At 36.8% G+C, this 22,125-nt stretch overlaps 1 protein-coding gene across 1 annotated transcript in view; it reads right to left on the reverse strand.

Annotated features, from left to right (window-relative positions):
* The window catches only part of ZYG11B (zyg-11 family member B, cell cycle regulator), an 86,272-nt gene that overhangs the window by 58,167 nt on the left and 5,980 nt on the right, over positions 1 to 22,125 (reverse strand). Inside the window, exon 2 of the mRNA XM_039238695.1 lies at positions 1,825 to 1,990. Coding sequence (XP_039094626.1) covers positions 1,825 to 1,990 — 166 coding nt within the window. The remainder of the gene's footprint in view (positions 1 to 1,824; positions 1,991 to 22,125) is intronic.

The following is a 22,125-nucleotide window of genomic DNA, read 5'->3' on the forward strand; positions in this document are numbered from 1 at the left end:
TAGCTTTACCATATATAGTACTTTTGAAATTTACCCTCGTTCCTTTTGGCAGGCTAGAAGAATTCAAAGAGACTACAGACTTGAGCAATTTAGTGAAAACTAAGGAGTGCCGATGTCTTCTTCCCAAAATTAGTCCAAAATGCCTCAATTACAAGCTTATTTCTCTCACCCTTCCTTGGAATACATTATCTGGATTCAAATTTAATATATATTTAAGGCCACAGCAAAAATGTATAGAATTATCTGGCATCTAGGAGCAGGGAGATCTCTAATGGGGATGTAAAGATTGTGTGGCAGTGAAAACAGCTCAGATTTGGAATCAGACAGACTTAAATTTAAACCAGGACTCTCGCATTGTGACCTTTAACAAGTTACTTCTCTGAACCTAGGTTTCCTTATCTGTTTATAAATAAATGGGATAATAATGGCTATTTTAGAGTATTTTTAATGTTTTTATTTATTTTAGAGAGAGAGACAGGGTGAGCAGGGGAGGGTCAGATAGAAAGAGAGATACAGAATTTGAAGACAGGCTCGAGGCTCTGAGCTAGCTGTGAGCACAGAGCCCAATGCAGGGCTCGAACACACGAACCGTGAGATCATGACCCGAGCCGAAGTTGGACGCTCAACGACTGAGCCACCCAGGCGTCCCTATTTTAGAGTATTTTTAAGAAAATTCAAGGAGGGGTGCCTGGGTGGCTTAGTCGGTTAAGCGTCCGACTTTCGCTTAGGTCATGATCTCGCGGTTTGTGGGTTCGAGCCCCACGTCCGGCTCTGTGCTGACTGCCAGCTCGGAGCCTGGAGCCTCTTTCAGTCTGTGACTCCCTCTCTCTCTGACCCTCCCCTGCTCACGCTCTCTCTCTTCTAGAAATAAATAAAAATATTTTTTAAAAATTACAAGAAAAACATAAAATGTCTGGCATGTAACCAGCAATCAATAAATGATAGTTATCATTATTGCCACATTTTCATTCTATTTTATAGTTGTGGACAAATTCTATTTCCTACTTTAAGAGTTTATAAGCCAGAAATATATAAAGGCATTAAAACTTTCAACTTAAAACTTAAGCAGAAATAACAAAAATCCTCAATATACATAAACAATTTCACAGAGAAGATTTTCCAATCTTCTGAAATTATTTTCAGAATTTGTTTTTGAAAACAGAAGTACTAAATTAGCTATGCTTTCTCAATTCAAAGGTCAACAGCAGAAGTTAGTTTTTCTGAAACTGTATTTATTCTCCCATTGCCAAATGAAGATGTAAGGTAGGAGTGCATGGGTGGCTCAGTCAGTTGAGTGTCTGACTGTTGATTTCAGCTTGGGTCTGATCCCAGACTTGTGGAATCGAGCCCCGTGTGGGGCTCTGCACTGGACGTGGAGCCTGTTTGGGATTCTCTCTCTCCTGCTGCCCCTTCCCCGCTCGTATATGGGTTGTTTTTTTTCCCCTCTCTCACTCTCTCAAAAGAAAAAAGAAAAAATGTAAGGTATTTTATGCCAGCAAATTTCTAAATGGATATTTTTAAAGTTTAGATAAATTATTTTTGCCACGAGAAAGGCAAAAAAAAGAAAAAGAAGAAGGAGGAGGAGGAGGAGGAGAGGAGAAGGAGAAAGAAAGATAAAAAGCAATTTTCCCAGATTAGAAAAGGAAAATTCTGTTCCAAATTACACAGTAAGTGGCAGGATAGGCAAAAATAAATAAATTCCTTTTCCTGGAATCAGGCTTATCTGGCCTTTTCTAAGAAACTGATTAAATGGCCACAGCAGCACTTCAAAACCCATTGCCAATTAACAGCACATAATTCTGGTTTCTTCTATTTAGTTTTTACCATGAAAGGCCATGGTCTGAAGCAGACGATCAGCCACCTCCTGTGGGAACACTCCAGGTTCTTGCAGACACAATGTTCCATCTTGTCTTGCTGAACAGAACTTTTCAAGGTGAGTAGTCAGGAAATTCAAGCAGATATCAAGTAAGGAATACGGAGATGCCTCCTCCTTGGAGCCCAGAAAACATAAAAGGAACACAAAAGCCAGCAAGTTAATTTCCAGAAAAGTAGAGAACAAAACATCATTTACTCATTCAGCAAGTATTTTTATTCACTCCACCATATCTTAGATATTGTGGTAGAGAGTGGGAATACAAGGGGTGATTCATGTTCTCAAGAAGCAGAACAGAAACATTTAAACAAGTATTTACATGAAGTACATTAAATATCACATTAGAGGACATATTGGGTAGTATGTAAGTACAAGCAGGGTGCCCTAATCAGTCAAGGATGTCAGGAAAGACCTCAGAGGAATAGCAGATTAATATTCTTAAATTACTACTCATGACCCTTCCCTGCTCAAACCTTGAATGGACTTCCATGGGCCTGAAGAGAGAAGAGAAAATTCTTAGATTATTACACTGATGCCTCAGTCCTTCCAAAATCTAGCCCTAATTTACTTTCCAACTTGATCTCCCACAAAATCCCCATTTGAATCTAGTAATTCAAACATGATGAATTTATTTGTGTAAAAGAATTTGCTATAGCCGTTAGCATCAGAAAAGGTTAACCCAGTTATTCCAGTCTGAGGAATAAAGAACTAATCAAATAAGCACAAAGATTTAAGTGTAAGCATTTTAACTACAGAAATAAACACTCTAAATATCCCCAATAATAATATAATTATATAGGAGCTATTATGCATTGCATGCTTTCTGTGTGACTGTGCTAAGTATCTTACATGAATTATCCATTATTTCATTTATTCTTTCACCCCTATTCTAAAATTTTTTTTTTTTAATGTTTTATTTATTTCTAGGAGAGAGACAGCATGAGTAGGGGAGGGTCAGAGAGAGAGAGGGAGTCACAGACTCTGAAACAGGCTCCAGGCTCTGAGCTGGCAGTCAGCACAGAGCCCGACGCGGGGCTCGAACCCACGAACCGCGAGATCATGACCTAAGCGAAAGTCGGAAGCTTAACCAACTAAGCCACCCAGGCGCCCCTCTTTCACCCCTATTCTAAAAAGTAGTGAAGCATTATCTTCATTTTTAAAGTTGTAATTGGAAACTGGTTCAGAAAAGTAACATCTTTCTCATCATTCTGCACATAGTGATAAAGTATAGCTTCAAATTAAAAACTGACTCAGGAACACAAATCTTAACCACTATTAGACTATACATGTGACATTTTAATAGTAACCATTAGAAAGTATAGTTCAAAAAGATATATTAATGACAGAGAAGTACTCATGAGGTAAGGTATAAAAAGTTTACAGAAATTCCTCAACCTGATAAAGATTATGAAAAACCCAGTCAGTATCATACTTAATCTTTAAAGTCTGAATATTTCCCCACTAAACTCAGGAATAAGACAAAGATATCTGCCTTCACCACTTCTATTCAGTATTGTACTGAAGGTCCTAGAATGAAGCAAGAGAAAGAAATAAAAAAACATGCAGATTGTAAAGAAAAAGCAAAACCATCACTATTTGCAGGTGATATAATCTTGTATAAAGAAAATCCTAAGGGGGGCACTTGGGTGACTCTGTCGGTTGAGTGTCCAACTCTTGATTTCGGTGAAGGTCACGGTCTCACAGCTTGTGGGGATTGAGGCGCAGGTGGGGCTCTGCACTGACAGTGGGGAGCTGTCTTGGGATTCTCTCTCCCTCTGTCTCTGGCTCACCCCAACTAGCGCCTTCCCTCTCTCTCAAAATAATTTTTTTCCCATACCCAAGTTTGAAGGTTTATTTCCAGAGAGATTCTAGCAAGCAAAGACTTGCATTAAAATAACCTGTATGTTAACATAACATAACATAACAACAATTAAAGCAATGAAAATGAATACAGTTTTCAGGACCTTACAAACATTCCAGATAAAAATGATAGGCTCAAGTAACATAATCTAAAGAAGTCTTCTCTTTGGCCACTGAAGAGCAAGAGATTAGGGAGATAGGCTTTAAAAAACAAAATGTGAGTTAGGCAAAGTGGCTAATAACTCAACAAATGCAAATTGGCTGAATTGTACTTGACCAAGAAAAATGCATGTTGCCCAGAGATCCTAGACCCAGCACTAGACAAAGGCAGTAAGTTCTATGAATAGCAGATCATATTTCTATGGATACACACACTATGTTAGAGAAAAGAGTATTAATGTTATATCCATAGATGGAAAGCCTACTTTTAGACAGTTTTTTTTGGTCATTATTGCTATTCTTTTTTTTTTTTTAATAGTTTACTGTCAAGTTGGTACCTCTCTCTCAAAATAATTAAATAAACATTTAAAAAGAGGCGGAGCACCTGTGGCTCAGTCAGTTAAGTGTCCAACTTCGGCACAGGTCATGATCTCATGGTTAATGAGTTCGAGCCCCTTGTCAGGCTCTGTGCTGACAGCTCAGAGCCTGGAGCCTGCTTTGGATTCTGTGGCTTCCTCTCTCTCTGCCCCTTCCCTGCTCATGCTCTGTCTCTCTCTCTCTCTCTCAAAAAATAAACAAATGTTAAAAAATAAAAATAATAAAGTCCTAAGGAATTAACAACAAAAAAACCTATCAGAACATAAAAAAAAAAAAACGGAAAAAAACCAAAAAAACAAGTTCAGCAAGGTTGCAGGATATAAGATCTGTTTTAGTTATAATACATAATATCAATTATATCTATATACTTACAATGAACAATTTTAAATGAAATTAAGAAAACAATTCCAGGGGGTGCCTAGGCGGCTTAGTCGGTTAAGCATCCGACTTCAGCTCAGATCATGATCTCACAGTTCGTGGCTTCAAGCCCCATATCAGGCTCTGTGCTGACAGCTCAGACCCTGGAGCCTCCTTCAGATTCTGTGTCTCGTTCTCTCTCTGCCTCTCCCCCACTTATGCTCTCTCTCTCTCAAAAATAAATAAACATTAAAAAAATAAAAAGGAAAACATTCCATTTACATAAGCATCAAAAAAAATAGGAATTTAAGAAAAAAGTGTTAAAATAAAACATTAATGACCTAAATAAATGTAAAGACCTCCATATTCATAGATCAGGAAACTTATTTAACTGATCTACAGATTCAATATAATTCTTATCAAAATCCAGCTTACGTTTTTGCAGAAATTCACAAATTGATCTTAAAATTCATATGGAAATACAAGGGACCTAGCCAAACTATGGAAAGAGCCCAAATGTCCATTGACTGATGAATGGATAAAGAAGATGCAGTATATACACACAATGGAATGTTACTCAGTCATCAAAAAGAATGAAATATTGCCATTTACAATGATGTGGTTGGAGGTAGAGTGTATTATGCTAATGAAATAAGAGTCAGAGAAAGATAAATACCATATGATTACACTCATATGTGGAATTTAAGAAACAAAAAACAGATGTTCATATGGGAAGGAGGAAAAAAAAAAGGAGACACTAACCACAAGAGACTCTTATTGATAGAGAACAAACTGAGGGTTGATGGGGAGAATGGGCTAGATGAGTGATGGGTATTAAGGAGGTATGATGAGTTATGATGAGTTATGTTATGTTACGTTATGAGTGAGTCCTGGGTTTTGTATGTAAGTGATGAACCACTGAATTCTACTCTTGAAACCAATATTGCACTGTACATTAACCAAATAGTATCCAAATAAAAAATTAAAGGGAAAAACCATAAGGGACCTAGAATAACTGAAATAATCTTTAAAAAAAACAAAGTTGGAGAACTCACACTTGTCAATTTTGAAACTTACTATAAAGCTATAGTAATTGAGATAGTATAGTAATTGAGATAGAATAGATATACGGATCAATGAAACAGAACTGAGAATCCAGAAATAAACTCTCATATTTATGGTCAATATTTTTTATGGTCAATATTTTTTACGGTGAATATTTTTGACAAGCATGCCTGGACAATAAAATGGGCAAAAGAACAGGCTTATAAACAAATGGTGCTGGGACAAGTGGGTATCTACATGCAAAAGGATGAAGATGGGAGCCCTACCTCACATCATATACAAAAATTAACTTAAAATGGATCAAAGACCTAAATGTAAGGGCTAAAATTATTAACATCTTGGACAAAAATACCAGTATAAATCTTCCTGATTTTGGATTTCTAAATGGTTTCTCAGATACAAGACCAAAAGAACAACCAACCAAAGGAAAAAATAGACACTTTGGATCTCACCGGAATAAGAAACTTTTGTGCTTCAGAGGTCATCATCAAGAAAATGAAAAGAAAGCCCACAGAACAGGAGAAATGAGTTGCAAATCATATATCTAATAAAAGATTTGTATCTAGAATATATAAATAACTCTTACAATAATAAAAAAAACTCAATTAAAAACAAGCAAAGGTCTGAACAGATGTTTCTCCAAAGAAGTATAAATGACCAATAATCATATGAAAAATGCTCAACATCATTAGTAATCAGGGAAATGCAAATCAAAATCATAATGAAATAAATACCTCACATCCATGAGGGTGCCTATAATCAGGCAGTCAGACAATAAGTGTTGGTGAAGATACAGAAAAATTGGAACTCTCATACATTACTAGTGGGAATATAAAGTGATGTGGACACTTTCGAAAAAAAGTCTACCAATTACCATGTAACTTAGTAATTCCACCTCTGGGTATTTACCTAAGGGAAATGAAAAACTTGTATGGGAATGTTTATAGAACCCTTATTCATAACAGCTAAAAAGTAGAAACCCAAATATCCATCAACTGATGGATTGGAACAGATAAACAAAATATAGCATATCTACAGAGTGGAATATTATTTAGCAAAAAAAAAAAAAGAATCCTGATATATTACACAACATGGACGGACCTTGAAAATAGTATGCCAAGTGGGGTGTCTGGCTGACTCAGTTGGAGGAGCATGTGACTCTTCATCTCAGGGTTGTGAGTTCAAGCCCCACATTGAGTGTAGAGTTTACTTAAATAAAATTAATAAAAAACAGCATGCTAAGTGAAAAAAGTCAGTCATAAAAGAACACATATTGTATGATTCCATCTATATAAAATGTCCAGAATAGGCAAATCTATACAGATGGCAAGTAGATAACTGGATGCTAGGGTTGGGTGGAGAAGAGTTGAAGGAAAATGGGAAGTGAATGATAATGGCTATAAGGACTTTTTTGTGGGGGCCAGGGGGGAGGTCATGAATATGTTCTAAAATTCATTGTGTTATAGTTGCACAACCCTAAAAATATATTAAAAACCACAGAATTGGGATATACTTTAAATGGGTAAACTGCATGATAATGTGAATTATATCTCAATAAAACTGCCAAAAAAAATAGTTTATAGGGGCACCTGGCTGGCTCTGTTGGTAGAACATGCAACTCTTGATCTCAGGGTCATGAGTTCAAACTCCACACTGGACATGGAGCCTACTTTTTAAAAAAAGTTTATAAGACTGTAAATAAACACAAGACTAGAAATAAATACATCAAAATGTTAATGGTAGTTAATTTTGGTGATGTTATCAGTTTTCTTCTCTGAAAAAAAAATCAAACTTTCTATACAGCATGGATTCCTATAGTCAAAAAATGTTATTAAAATATTTATATGTTATTTTACAGTTTACAAAGTGCCTTCACATTCACACATTTGATTGTGTAATAACTAAGTAAGGTGAGTACAAATATATTATTTTACAGATGAGGAAACAGACTTTATAAAAGTTAAATTGCTGGCCCAGTGTAACACAGACTACTGGCTGCCAACCCTAATATCTGTTCTCTGTTTCTACATTAATAAAACATTTTATTTTTACCTGATAAAGACCACATATCTCAGGTTCCTCTGCAGCTAGATGTAGTAAGGACACATTAGAACAATTTCAAAGGAAATAATTCATCAAATTCAACAGTTGCCACATAGAACTTTGCCTATTCTATTTCCTGAGTTGTAATTATGAATTCTTCCTGCCTTTTCTATTCTTCATTGTACCATCTTCTTAAATGTTTAAAATTCATCCCCCAGATGAAACAAGGTACACTTTTACCTCAGTTGGTAAACTTTAAAATTATTTATTTTGCAGAAGAGAAAATAAATGAAAGTTGTGTAAATGTCAGAGGGAAGATATAAAACCTTCTGAGTACATACTTTTTACAAGACATTTAGCAGAATAAACTCAGGAAGTAATATATAAACACTTACAATATTAAATAATTGTTCTTTAACAAGTGGTAAAATATGCTCAACAAGGACGTTTGGATCCCATAAATTTTTCTTTTTCAAGGAAACTCTATCTTGTTCATTGGTAAGCCAAAGAATTTTCGAGATAGCTGCTCTCCTGTTGGGAAGTGCATCTGGCCTAATAGCTAATAACTTGGGCTTTGGAGCTAGAGTGCACATCCCAACGTTTTACTTGCTAACTGTGTGACATCATACATATTACCCAAACTTTTGTTCCTCAGTTTTCTCACTTATAATAGGGATAATCATAATACCTATCTCATGACGCTGCTGTGAGGATTAAATAAGATAAAGCAAGAACCAGAGAACTTAGGATAATGGCAGTGTATCTGGAAACATATAGCTTGTAAGAGGCAGAGCCAGAAACAAAACCCGGGAAATGTGGCTCTAGAGCCCACGACTTTATCCACGGCAATATACTACCTTTTCAACTTTATATACCAATGTTGAATACAGTATCTCACCTGATACTCAAAAGTAGGCCCGTGATATCAACAAGGATAATCACCCCCATTTAAGAACAGAGAGGTTATGTATCAAGCCAGTGAAAGAACTAGAACTGTACTTAGGTTATCTAAGCCAAGATCTAAACTCCTGTGATTCCCCAAATCCTAGTAATTTAAGCTAACAAAGAAGTATTGAGAGATTGATGTTTCCCACTTTATTTTTTTTAAGTTTATTCATTTATTTTGGGGGAGAGGTAGTGGGGGAGGAGAGAAAGAATCCAGAGCAGGCTCCTCATGGAGCCTGACTTAGGGCTCAAACTCACTCATGATCTGAGCCGAAACCGAGTCAGATGCTTACCTGACTGGCCACCCAGGTGCCCCTGACTTCATTTGGATCTTAAAGTAATCCACACAGTTCAAAGACTAAACAACTTCTAGGAAGAACAAATAGGAAAGTTGTTTTTTATTTTTTTTTCAGAGACAAAGAGAATCTTATCTGTGTGTGTGTTGAGAGAGAGCAAGTGTGAGTGGAGGAGGGGGGAGAAAATCTTAAGTTGGCTCCTAACCCAGCTCTGAGCCCAACAATGTGGGGACTTGATCTCACAAACTGTGAGATTATGACCTGAGCTGACATCAAGAGTCTGATGTTTAACTGCTTAATCAACTGCGCCACGAGGCACCTTAGGAAAGCTCTTTTTAATTAACTGAAATGCATACTACTCAATCCAGCCCAACCCAACTCTTTAATGCACAGCTCTTATACTATTACTCCTAAGAAAAGAGTTTCAAAGGTGCCATATTACCTCTAACCACAGTTCTCATGTTGGGAACTCATGAAAGGGGTTCCCAGCAGAGGTGTGCCAGAGAACTAAAGTTAGAAGATAAACTTGGCACACTGCAGAACATTAAACATACCCAAAGATTATTTGAGGGGACAAGAGTATGGGAGGATGGCTGAGAGGGAATTATGTAACCAGTAAGTAACTTCAAATAGTTTTGTATTGAAACAAATACATGATGTAGAGGGCAAACACGGCATGACTGCATGAATTTTAAGGCAAAACAGATTATCAAGAAATTAATGTTTTTAACATCAGTTTCTAGAAATTCCCTTTTCTATCCCATAGCAAATTTAGTTTCCTCTGTTGTTAGAAGTTGGAAAAACAGGGGTGCCGGGGTGGCCCAGTCAGTTAAGCATCTGACTCTTGATTTCGACTCGGATCATGATTTCATGTTTCGTGACTTAGATCCCCACAGCAAGCTCTGCGTTGACAGTGTGGAGCCTGCTTGGGATTCTCTCTCTCTGCCCTTCCCCAACTCGTGCTTGCTTGCTCACTCTCTCAAAATAAATAAATAACGTAAAAAAAAAAGAAGTTGGAAAAACAAGGACTTTAAGAATAAACACTTTAGCAAGGTATTCAAAATGTCTTACTAACTGGCTCCAACCTTACTTTCAACCCTCATTTCCCACTGTTCCCTTCTCCCTCCAAATATGCTACCTACCAGGTACACTAAACTATGTGTTCATACTTAACACAACCTACTACTTAACACTGTTCCTTAAGTACTGTAAGTCACTTTGACACCTCTGAGCCTTTTTTTTTTAGATTAATACTTCTATGTGGTAAAATCTCACATGTCCTTCAAAGTTCAGTCAAACATCACTAGTTCTGTGATGTCTTTGTTAATTTCCAAAGCAGAGTCTTACTCTCAGCACCTGACAAATTAAATTGCATCTAAACAACAGCTATTATATACTGAATGGCAGCTCTGTGGTACTAGGCACTAATCTAGCTACTTTATATATGCTTGCAATCTCTAAACAACTTTGCTTTGAACAAAGTAGGTAAACTGAGACTCAAAAAAATTAATGTACATGTCAAAGATAAAACAGTCAGCAGATGGCAGAGCAGGACTAAAAATTACAACTGCTATTTTTCATGAAACACTAAGTCTCAGGTCCTGGCTCAGAGCTCTTTTAGATACAGGAGTTCTTTCGATTTCTATCAATCACGCACCATTACAAGATGCATTTTAAAAATGAGGAAACTGGGGGGCGCCTGGGTGGCTTAGTCGGTTAAGCGTCCGACTTTCGCTTAGGTCATGATCTCGCGGTTCGTGGGTTCGAGCCCGGCGTCGGGCTCTGTGCTGACTGCCAGCTCAGAGCCTGGAGCCTGTTTCAGTCTGTGACTCCCTCTCTCTCTGACCCTCCCCTGCTCACACTGTCTCTCTCTCTCCTAGAAATAAATAAAACATTAAAAAATAAATAAATAAATAAAATAAAATAAAAATGAGGAAACTGGGGCACCTGGGTGGTTTAGTCGGTTAAGCGTCCAACTTTCGCTTAGGTCATAATCTCGTGGTTCGTGGGTTCAAGCCCCGCGTCGGGCTCTGAGCTGACAGCTCAGAGCCTGGAGCCTGTTTCACATTCTGTGTCTCCCTCTCTCTCTGACCCTCCCCTGCTCGCGCTCTCTCTCCTAGAAATAAATAAAAATATTTTTTAAAAAAATGAGGAAACTGATGGGGGTACCTGGGTGGTTCAGTCAGTTGGACGTCTGACTTCGGCTCAGGTCATGATCTCACGGTTTGTGGGTTCGAGCCCCACGTAAAGCTCTGTGCTGACAGCTAGCTCAGAGCCTGGAGCCTGCTTCAGATTCTGTGTCTCCCTCTCTCTCTCAGACCCTCCCCTGCTCACACTGTCTCTCTCTCTCTCTCTCTCAGAAATAAATAAAAACATTTTAAAAAATTAAAAATGAGGAAACTGAGGTTTAGGTTGAATTCAAATTAGAACTAGTAAAGGGACTTGTCCAGTGTCACAATATTTCTAAGAAGTAGGGCCAAACACAAACCCAGATCTGTTGATAGTGAAGTCCGTACTTCTTCCACCATACTATACCATCTCTGAGAACAATTATTAGTTTGGCACTGATACAAATACCAAAAAACAGCTTGGGAACCCAGTACTTCTTACAACAGCTCAGACCTGAGGTGATGAGGCTGTGGGTTAGGGTAGAGGCAATGGAAATGAAAAAAAAAAGTCAAAAGTAAAAAATACTTTGAGGGAAGAATTGACAACATGAAGTTAGCATTTCTGAACCCCAGTACCTACTCCAATGCCTGGCACTCTACTAAACAGACAAATGTTATTTGAAGGACTGACCAACATTCATATAGCATACTTTTGACACATATTATCTCATTTAGTCCTCACAACAGTCTTCTGGAGCTGGTATAACAGACATTTTGTATATAATGATACCAGAGCTCAGAAAGAATAATATGACCAAATTCACCCAGTTAGAATGGGTAGAATTGAGTTTTGAATCAAGGTATTTCGTTCCAAATACTACACCCTTTTTATTATCTTATACAGCACCCTAAGGTGAAGAAGGGAAGTAGGAAGAAGGGAAGCTGAGACAAAAAGAAAAAAAAAAAAGAAAAAAAAACCCTCCAAGATTTAGGGTATGAGTTAACCAGGGGGAAAAAATGTGTGTGTATGTTTATGTAGCAAAAGGGGAGCACAATAAAGCACATGGAATAAAATGCTAACGTTTGGGGCGATTTTGGTGACTGTTACATAAGAATTCTTTGTATTATCTTTGCAATTTTTTTGTAAGTCTTAAATTGTCGAAATAAAAAGAAAAAACAAAATAGTGATTAATACTCCCATAATCTCACTGACAAAACTGACAAGACTAGGCAAAGGATTATTTCTTCAGAGGATTTGTTGTAATCATGGAGAGTCTGTCTGCTTAGGCAAGTACAGAAAAGGAACTAATGCTTTGGTGAAAGAACTGAGCTGAATATACAGATTTAAATAGCATCCCCTAGTGGAGACAGCTGAATGGTAAGAATAGATGAATTCTCAGAGGGAGTGATCAGTAGAGGTTAACTAAGCCCTATAATTAACTATCACAAGTACAGCAGGAAGAATGACATGGTCCCTGAACAATGGCTGAAAAAATATCCTATGTCAAAAAGGAAAAACAACAATTCCAGTACGAAAGAACAACACAGCTCTTTAAAAAATTTTTTTTTGGTTTATGTGGTGCTTTCTGAAAAGGATATAATCCTGACATAGTGAATTATTCAAATAAAGTTTGCCCAGATTGATCTTTTCCAATATTGCTGATCAGAGTGTAAACAGGCACAATTTTTCTGGATATGAAAGATTTAATAATAGTCTTTAAAACATCCATACCTTCATCCAAGAATTTACCTAAAAAATAGTAAATAATCAGAGATATTAACAAAGGTATTTACGGGGCGCCTGGGTGGCTTAGTCGGTTAAGCGTCCGACTTTCGCTTAGGTCGTGATCTCGCGGTTCGTGAGTTCAAGCTCTGCGTCCGGCTCTGTGCTGACTACCAGCTCAAAGCCTGGAGCCTCTTTCAGTCTGTGACTCCCTCTCTCTCTGACCCTCCCCTGCTCACGCTGTCTCTCTCTCTCTCTCTCTCTCTCTCTCTCTCCTAGAAATAAATAAAACATTAAAAAAAAAAGATTCTCTTAAAAAAAAAAAACAAAGGTATTTACACAAAGGGACTGATCACAGTTGTTCTAAAAAAAAAAAAATTGACATACAAATGTCTAAAGTAGGGGGAGGGGTGCCTGGCTGACACAGTCAGTAGGGCACATGACTCTTGATCTCCGGGTTGTGAGTTTGAGCCCCACATTGGATGCTGAGATTACTAAAAAATAAAATCTTTAAAAAAGGGGGGAAATGGTAAGCAAATCGTGGTGTATTGACTCTAGAATATAGAATATTACACAGCAATATGTATGTTTCTGAATAAATTTTAATGACATGGCAAAACAGTAAGAGTAAGCATTAATCTAAATTAAATAAAAAATATATGCAGCAGGATTTTAACTAAACACCTATACAGTCACAGGAAATTGCCTAAAAAGCACTTCTGAAGATTAGAAAGCTGCCTCCAAATTAAATAACATGCTGTAGTATATCTATAGAGAAGAACATGGGAAAGACATGAAATAAAAAGGCATAGAGAATACCTCAAGGATAGGGGAAGTGGCATAAAGGAATGGTGCACTCAGGGAAAAAATGCTCTATTTCTTAAGTTGGGATGCTAGGTTTTCAGATATTTGTTTACTATGTTTCATGACTTACATAAATGTTTCATATTGTCTTCTGAATAAATCAAATTATTAAAAATGGGAAAAAGACAAAAAAATTAGTGGAAATAATAAAAAGCTGTATTTGTTTCTGCTTTTTTAATATTAATGATAACCAAGAAACTGTCATTTTATCAAAGATGATATTTTCAATATAATATAGTTTCATATTCAAACTAAAATAGACATTTTATTGGACTCAGTAACATTATTTTAATTTTGGATAACATGTATATCTACACATGCATGCACACACATATTATTCCTAAATTGGCCATAATGTAACTTCTCAGCACTGCTCTTATACCCTTTCCCAATGTAGTCTTACATTCCCCAGAATTTTACCATCTGCTAGTGATAGACTGTTGGAAAGGGAGTCGTAGGTTTTCAGAAGAAAAGCAGAGCAGCTATGATGTATAAGGGAAGCAGACAGGAAATAAAAAGAGAATTTTGAGAAGCATATCTGTGAACACCTTCTACTTTACAATGTTCCAAAATTTTCAATTAAAGACTTACATTTATTTTGAAATGACTTTTTGGCTGTGGGGGATTATGGTCCATGAATTATGATACTGCTAAGACTAGATAACATAGGTTACAACTTAAACAGTTATATATGTAAAGAATTTTTCCTACTACTAAAGCTAGATGTATACACATATCTTCTCTTATGCACCTGCCTTTAGATATCACAGAGCAGAGCCCTGAAGGAACAAGACAGAGGAAAAGAATGACTAGAATGAAAGGAGGTCAGAAGAGACCTACGAGAGACACAGAAGGCTCTCAAATGTTGGAGGAAGGAAGGAAGGAAATAATCAGAATCTTCATCATTATACATCTGTCTAGCACTTCAATTTATAAAACCTTTCAAAAGAACCATGACTCTGTGACATATGGAGAACAGACATTATTTCTATTGAGGAAACTGAGGTTCAGAGAAAGAATGTACCAGTGGTACCCATGCCTCCTTTTCTTTATATGTGCTGTTCCCTCTTCTTAGAATGCCCTTCCTCACCTGTCCATCTATCAAATTCCTATTCCAACTACAAAAACCAGTATATTATGTCCACTCCTCCATGATATCTCTCACATACCAAAACACAGATATAATTACACTACACTTTGTATATAGTTCTGTTACAGTCACCTACTATATAACTTTTGCTTAGGTAGCTGTCTCCCCTCCTAGACTATGAATCCAAGGAAAGTTAGTAGTTTTCAATTTTTTTTTTGTCTGTGGTCCACTTAGATGGGGGGAAAAAAAACCCTTTATAGATTACTTGGTTCCTGAGTTCCAGTGGGAAATTAACAAGTATCATTATAAGGAAATTTTATAAATATCTGCTTTAACAACAAGAAAATAAATGTTTCCTATTTGATTAACAATACATTGTCAAAGTCTAAATTGGAAATTAAAAAAATTTCTTTGAGAGAGAGAGAGAGAGAGAAGGAGAGAGAGTGAGCACAGGCAGGAGACGGGCAGAGAGAGGTTGACAGAGAGAATCCCAAGCAGGCTCCATGCTGTCAGCACAGAGCCAAATGCTGGGCTTGATCCCAGGAACCACAAGATCATGACCCAAGCTGAAATCAAGAGTCAGACGCTTAACCGACTGAACCACCCAGGTACCCCTAAATTGGGAAACTTTTATGTCAAGAGTACTATTAATGCAAACATACATCACCACACCCTAGCTTAACCAAATAAAACACAACAAATGATACCAACAATAAAGTTAAATTAATGACAATTCATAATTAAGATACAAAACTAGCAACAATAAAAAAGTACCAACTCAAGACTGCTGATATGCTGATTACAAAGCACTCTTCCAAGATATTACAGAAAACCCAACAAGCTACATATGAAAACATGTAGTAGGAGCTTTGCAACATTTCTAAGTGTCAGACTTGTTCATAAAAGACTAGAGTCTTCAGTTAACTCATAATCTGGTAATTTCCTAAATTGTAGGGTTTTAAAAAAATGTTTATTTATGGGGCGCCTGGGTGGCTTAGTCGGTTAAGCGTCCGACTTTCGCTTAGGTCATGATCTCGCGGTTCGTGGGTTCGAGCCCCGCGTCGGGCTCTGTGCTGACTGCCAGCTCAGAGCCTGGAGCCTGTTTCAGTCTGTGACTCCCTCTTTCTCTGACCCTCCCCTGCTCACGCTGTCTCTCTGTCTCTGTCCTAGAAATAAATAAAAATATTTAAAAAAAATGTTTATTTATGATTTTTGAGAGAGAGAGAGACAGAGCACAAGCTGGGGAGGGGCAGAAAGAGAGGGAGACACAGAATATGAAGCAGGCTCCAGGCTCTGAGCTGGCTGTCAGCACAGAGCTGGACATGGGGCTCCAACTCACAGACCACGAGATCATGACCTGAGCCAAAGTCAGACGCATCACCAACTGAGCCACCCAGGTGCCCCTAAATTGCAGTAATTCTTAATTACACACTAGTAGTTCTCTAGTATGGAGATATAAAAGTTAAAAGTCTGGGAAACTGCATCGTTTCCCAGCCCTAGGAGTTAGGAATGGATTTTTAAAACAGTTCATCATCTATCAGGAGGAGCTGTCTCATTAATTGAAAACAACTGGAGTTAAGATCCATGCCTTCCCCATTTTTGTATCACCTACTCTGGCACAGAGCAAATGCTTGGTGTCTACTTGAGTTATGTGAAAATGTGAACTATCTGAAAGCAGATTCCCTACTTTTGAAACAGTGCTTCTATAAGAACATGGTACAGCTAGGGGTATGGGATAATGAAGACAGGACAAAAAAATAGTTCCTCAAAACAGCTTTTTCCACTTGACTACTTTTTGTGGCAGGTACTAATTTCTAATAGCAAGAAAATGTCTTACTGAGATATCCTCTCTGTCTCTCTGCTTCTGTCTCTCCAGAAAAGACAGGTAAGCACTTAGAGCAATATATCTTTTTGGATGGCTTTCCATTTCTACAGAACCCAGCTCCATACCACCCCAACAATAAAGAGGATCCCTCCTTATCTATTGCTCATTAAAACTCTAGGTCCAGTATTCCTCCTACTAACCTCTGGAGAAGGCATTTCATTTTTGTGCCTCAGCTTCCTTATCCACTAAATGACATCTGATTATAGATGTCATTTTCCTTTTATTTCATGAGGTTATTGAATCAAGTGAAATAAATGATATGAATATACTTTTTGACTCTGAGACATTGTTACCAGGCATCGATAAAGTGTATTTTTCCTTGTAATTAACCCAGAAAGAGACCTCATTACTCTAGAGATTCTGGAAGTCACAGGGTCTGTCTTTGAGGAAGCCCAGGTTGACACTCATTAGCTCTTCCTAAGCCTTCTCATGGCTTTCTTTTAATCCCCCTTAAAAAAAAATTTTTTTTCTTTTTGCTTTCTTATATTCTCTTTCCTTGAAATATTTAGTCCATCTCTACAACACTCAGAGGAAAGGCATTCTCAGTCCCTTCCCCACAACTTAGTGATCTATTTTGTAGGTTGGTTTGTTTTATAAATATAAAAGCTTCATTTGTTACTATATTGCCAGGGTCATGGCAAAGCAGCATTTCAATATTCTGAGCAGTGGTCCATCCATTCCTACCAAGTGGGAAGGTGAGGGACACTGGAAATTGTCTATATATCACTATTGTAGTCTACTGATGAAGGGGACTGGGGCTTCCACTACTGCTGGTATGACAAAAAAATGAAAGAGATCAGGCATCTTTTTTTTTATACTTGGAAGCCCCATAAAATGAATTCAATAAGTTATTTCTTGAATGAATTAGATTACTAGATGATAACTTGTCTCAAAACTTACTTTGTTTCTCCTAATGACACTACTTCAGGAAACATCTGGTATAAAAAGTATTAAAATTGCCTTAATTCCTTAAGACAGAACTTGTGGGCTTTTGGGATCAATGAATATTGAAGTCTCTCTTTTGATTAATTATAAGAAAAAATATTTTATGGAGGATGCTGGTAACAATGTCTTACCATAAATAAAGCAACCTTACATTCTTTATTTCATTTGATACAATAATCTTAAGACATGAAAGGGAAAATATTACAAATTTCATTTTACAGATAAGGAAGCTGAGGGACAAACATGAAGTACTTTTTCCAGAGGCATTGTGGTTAGTAGGAAGAAGACTAACCTAGATTTGAATTCTAGTGTGTTAAACTGCAAATTATCTAGCTTTTCTGAACCTCAGCTCTGCCCTTGGTAGAATGGGGATAATATTAGTACTTATCTCATGATGCTATTGTCAGGATGAAGTGAGAAAGTATGTTCAAAGCCCATAGTACAATGCCTGACAGATATTACTTAGTAAATATTCCCTTCCTACTAGCCATGATCTCACGTAAGCAATATAAATTTAAGTTTCAGACACACAGGACATCAGGTTCATGGTTTTAAATTTTCAAGAGACTTTTCCCACCCAGAGTGCATGTCAAGACAAATAAGCGTCTTTGTCTCCCTACACCATCAAGCAGATATTTAAAAAAAAAATGTTTTTAATGTTTATTTATTTTTGAGAGAAAGAAAGACAGAGCATGAGTAGGGGAGGGCCAGACAGAGAGAGAGTCACAGAATCCAAAGCAGGCTCCAGGCTCTGAGCTGTGAGCACAGAGGCCAACGCAGGGCTTGAACTCATGAACTGTGAGATCACGACCTTAGCCAAAGTCGGACACTTACTGACTGAGCCACCCAGGTTCCCCAAACAGATATTTTTTATTCTACCTTTTCACTAAGGGTGTAGACATTTTAGGATCCTGGCTTTTTGTAGTTGTCTCAGTTCTAACCCATGTGAATCAGGCTCAAAAATGTCATCTTCTACCTGAAATGTTCCTAAACCTGACAAATCTTCCAAGAGAAGACAAATGGCTCTGATAGTGCTCCTTTTTTTTTTTTTTTTTTTTTTTTTTTTGTATCCCTAGATGATTTTTTTTTTTCTTAAGACTGGGCCAAAAATCAGGTGACTACAAAGATTACAAACTTAACAATTTTATTAAAAATTAAATTGTTATTGACATCTCTCTGAAGGATTGTGTAATACTGTTCTGAAAAGTGGTGGTTTGAGAGTCAGTCTGTGTAGTTTAAAGTGACAGTTCTACCACTTACAAAACAATATAATCTTAGGTAAAGTACCTAATCTCCCTGTGCCTCAGTTTCATGATCTGTAAAATGCAGACAATAACAGTAACTACATCATAGGATTATTGTCAGAATTAAATAAAGTCTAAGTGCAAGACACTTAAAACAGTGACTAATATATTAACTGCTCAGTAATTATTACCTATTATTATAGTGGGAGTGGGGATGGGCTAAATGGGTAAGGGGCATTAAGGAATTTACTCCTGAAATCATTGTTGCACTATATGCTAACTGACTTGGATGTAAATTAAAAAATAAAAATAAAAAATATTACCCATTATTATAGAATATAAACTCAATAGAACAAACACTATTTTATTCACTGCTGTATTCCCAGACCCTAAAATAATGCCTACTACACAGTGGACACTAAATGTTTATTGAATGAACAAATGAACAATCAGGCACAAATTTATTGTTAGATGTACTTAAAATATTTTTTGCCCCAGACATAAAAAGACTATAAGTCCATAGAGAAATATTAAGTCCTAAGTCTAGGCCTGAAATTAAAGAATGGGAATGAAAGGCAGACAAGTGTCATTTGAGTTCATGGGTATAATAAGAAAGTTCAGATATTAGAGAATCTTTGACTCCTCATTTTAGTAGTACTCCATGGGAAATCTGTTCTTCGTTTATTGGTTTTGGGGATTTTTTTTGTTTGGTTTTTTAGTATTTTCTACTACTGATTCAACCAAGTCAGATCTTCTAGCAATAAACATCTAAGATAACCTTAGATATGATCTAAACCTTTTATCTTCTCCTTCCCCAAACACAATCATTTTATAAATGACGAAGAGAGTAAGGAAGGTAATACCAAGCACACAGATATATTGTGAGGGTACAGATTTCTAGAACTATTTGGCATGGACTACAGGGTCTTATTTTTCTAGATTCCTGGATGCCAAATGAAAACACAGGTAAGACAAGTTTCTTGTATGTATCACTTCAAGGCCTGGCCAGTGTGGCAAACAGCTATATGCTAACGGGCAAGGAGCTAGAGTTCTATCTAAAAAAGATCAAGGCCTAGAAAGGTAAATAAATCCCCTTCTCTTCCATTTTAACTCCTGTAATAAAACAATCTAAGAAAAAAACAATTCAGGTCAGTAATCACTCAGCATATGAGCAGATCCTAGGAATCGCTAACTCAAAGAGATACTTCAGAATTATTTTTCTCCTAACTACTAGCATGAGTTTTGAAATATAATATGGTAAACAGAGAAGCCAGGTTAATAATGGAAAGAACACTGGGCCAACAGTCAGTTCTGACTCTGCTACTTGGTAGCTGTGTGATCTCAGGAAAATAAACTAACTTCTCAGTTTTCTTACCTGTAAAATTGATGCTAAACTTCCATCTTGACTACTTTACAAAATGGTAATGAAGAATAAATGGGACGTATATGAAAATGCCTTTAAAATATGATAGTGCTATTCAAATATTAACATAATGAAATGAAGGATTTTTGGTGTGAAAAGCTGGGTAATATATTCATGGAGATTAAGAGCGCAAGTGCCCTGACCCTACAGTACTATTGGCTAACAGAATGTATCTACTATGTAACAACTTACCTTTAACTTGCTACAATCTTACCATATGTTTTTAAGAGAAGGGATCACAGAGAAGATTTAACACAACTTTTCCATTTTAGTAATTTTTAAATGGAGGCATAGACAGGTGAAATGATTTACCAAAGGTTACAAGGTCTATGAAAAGAAAAAACACTGACATTATATAACCCCAAACATTCAAACTTAAAAAATGTCCTTAGAAAAGGAGAATATGACATTGAACAGGCATTAAGATGCTGAAGAGCTAAGAAAATGTTTGCATAAGAGAGAACTAGAGATAGGAAAAAAGAAAAACAAAAGATCTTTACACGGAGCTAACAAAATGTTTAATTAACCACCCCTCTAGATTTACCAGTAACTGTTTCTTTACTGTCTGTGTTGAAATATGCTATTCTCTGGAAGGGCATCTCCACAAATTACAGACAAATAATTGGAAAGTATTTACACAAAAAGACACTGCTTGGCAATTCATCTTGAAATCATCTGGCTTCCTCTCCAAGTCTTCCTGTTGAACTCTTCTGGACAGACATTTATCCTAAGTCAAAAGCATCTTTTTGGGGTTAGTAAGAGAAACTGATCCAACATTTCTTGCCCATCAAACCTCTTTTTCTCCTCAGGAGACCTGTGCAGAGTACAGGTCCTTTTTTTATAACTCACATCTCAGTTAATATTACCTCACGCAATTCTCTACAAAGTATGCATACTTTTTCACTGAACAAATATTTATGTACTTACTATGTCTCAGGCATTAAGCTAAGTGCTTAAAACATGAAGTTGAAAAACACTACTGTCCTTGTCCTCAGAGAGCTCACAATCTGGAAAGATTAAGCAACCCTCCTTAACAAATAATACAAAGTACAGTAGTGGCACATACAAAGGAGTAACCCAAGGCTGCCTGGAGGTAACTGAAGGCTTCGCAAAGGAGATAGGTCTCAAATTCAAAACGTCAAGAAGGGAGACAGCATTCTAGACAAAAGGAACAGTGTAAATTACACAAAACTTGGAGGCACAAAAAACACATATGTGTACTCAGTACTACTGAGCATAAAATGCAAAGACTTTTCTATAAAATGATTAGATCATTAAAGATTAGATAATAAGGGTCCTAGTGTACTATGCAAAACACATTCATTTAACAACTATTTGCTGAACCCCTACTATGTTCTAGACATTGCCAAGCACACAGGATACAGATTTCTGTAGGCTCATTGCTGTCCATATGTGTAGTTGCCACCTGAGTTGTGCAGTACAATTTGTGTGGCCCTAACAACCCTATAGGACCATTATAAACTAGTGGGACCCAAACTGCAGACTCCTTGAGTATGACAGAGTCCATAAATTCACATGCACACCACATATGCTCTGCACACAATAAAATCTTGAAATATATACTATTTTCAATGTTGTTAAAATTGAGCATGCAGTATCACTTTACAGTTAAAAACAGAACTACCGCACGATCCAGCAATCGCACTACTTGGTATTTACCCAAAGAATACAAAAACACTAATTCAAAGGAGTATATGCACTCCTATGTTTATAGGAGCATTATTTACAAAACCCAAGACATGGAGGTAGTCCCAGTGTCAGGGGTCCATCAATTGATAAATGAATAAAGAACATGTGATATACTATATATATACATATATATGTATGTATGTCCAGCCATAAAAAA

The sequence above is a fragment of the Hyaena hyaena genome, unplaced genomic scaffold (assembly GCF_003009895.1).
Source record: "Hyaena hyaena isolate Hyena2069 unplaced genomic scaffold, ASM300989v1 scaffold_5, whole genome shotgun sequence".
NCBI classification, from domain to species: Eukaryota; Metazoa; Chordata; class Mammalia; order Carnivora; family Hyaenidae; genus Hyaena; species Hyaena hyaena.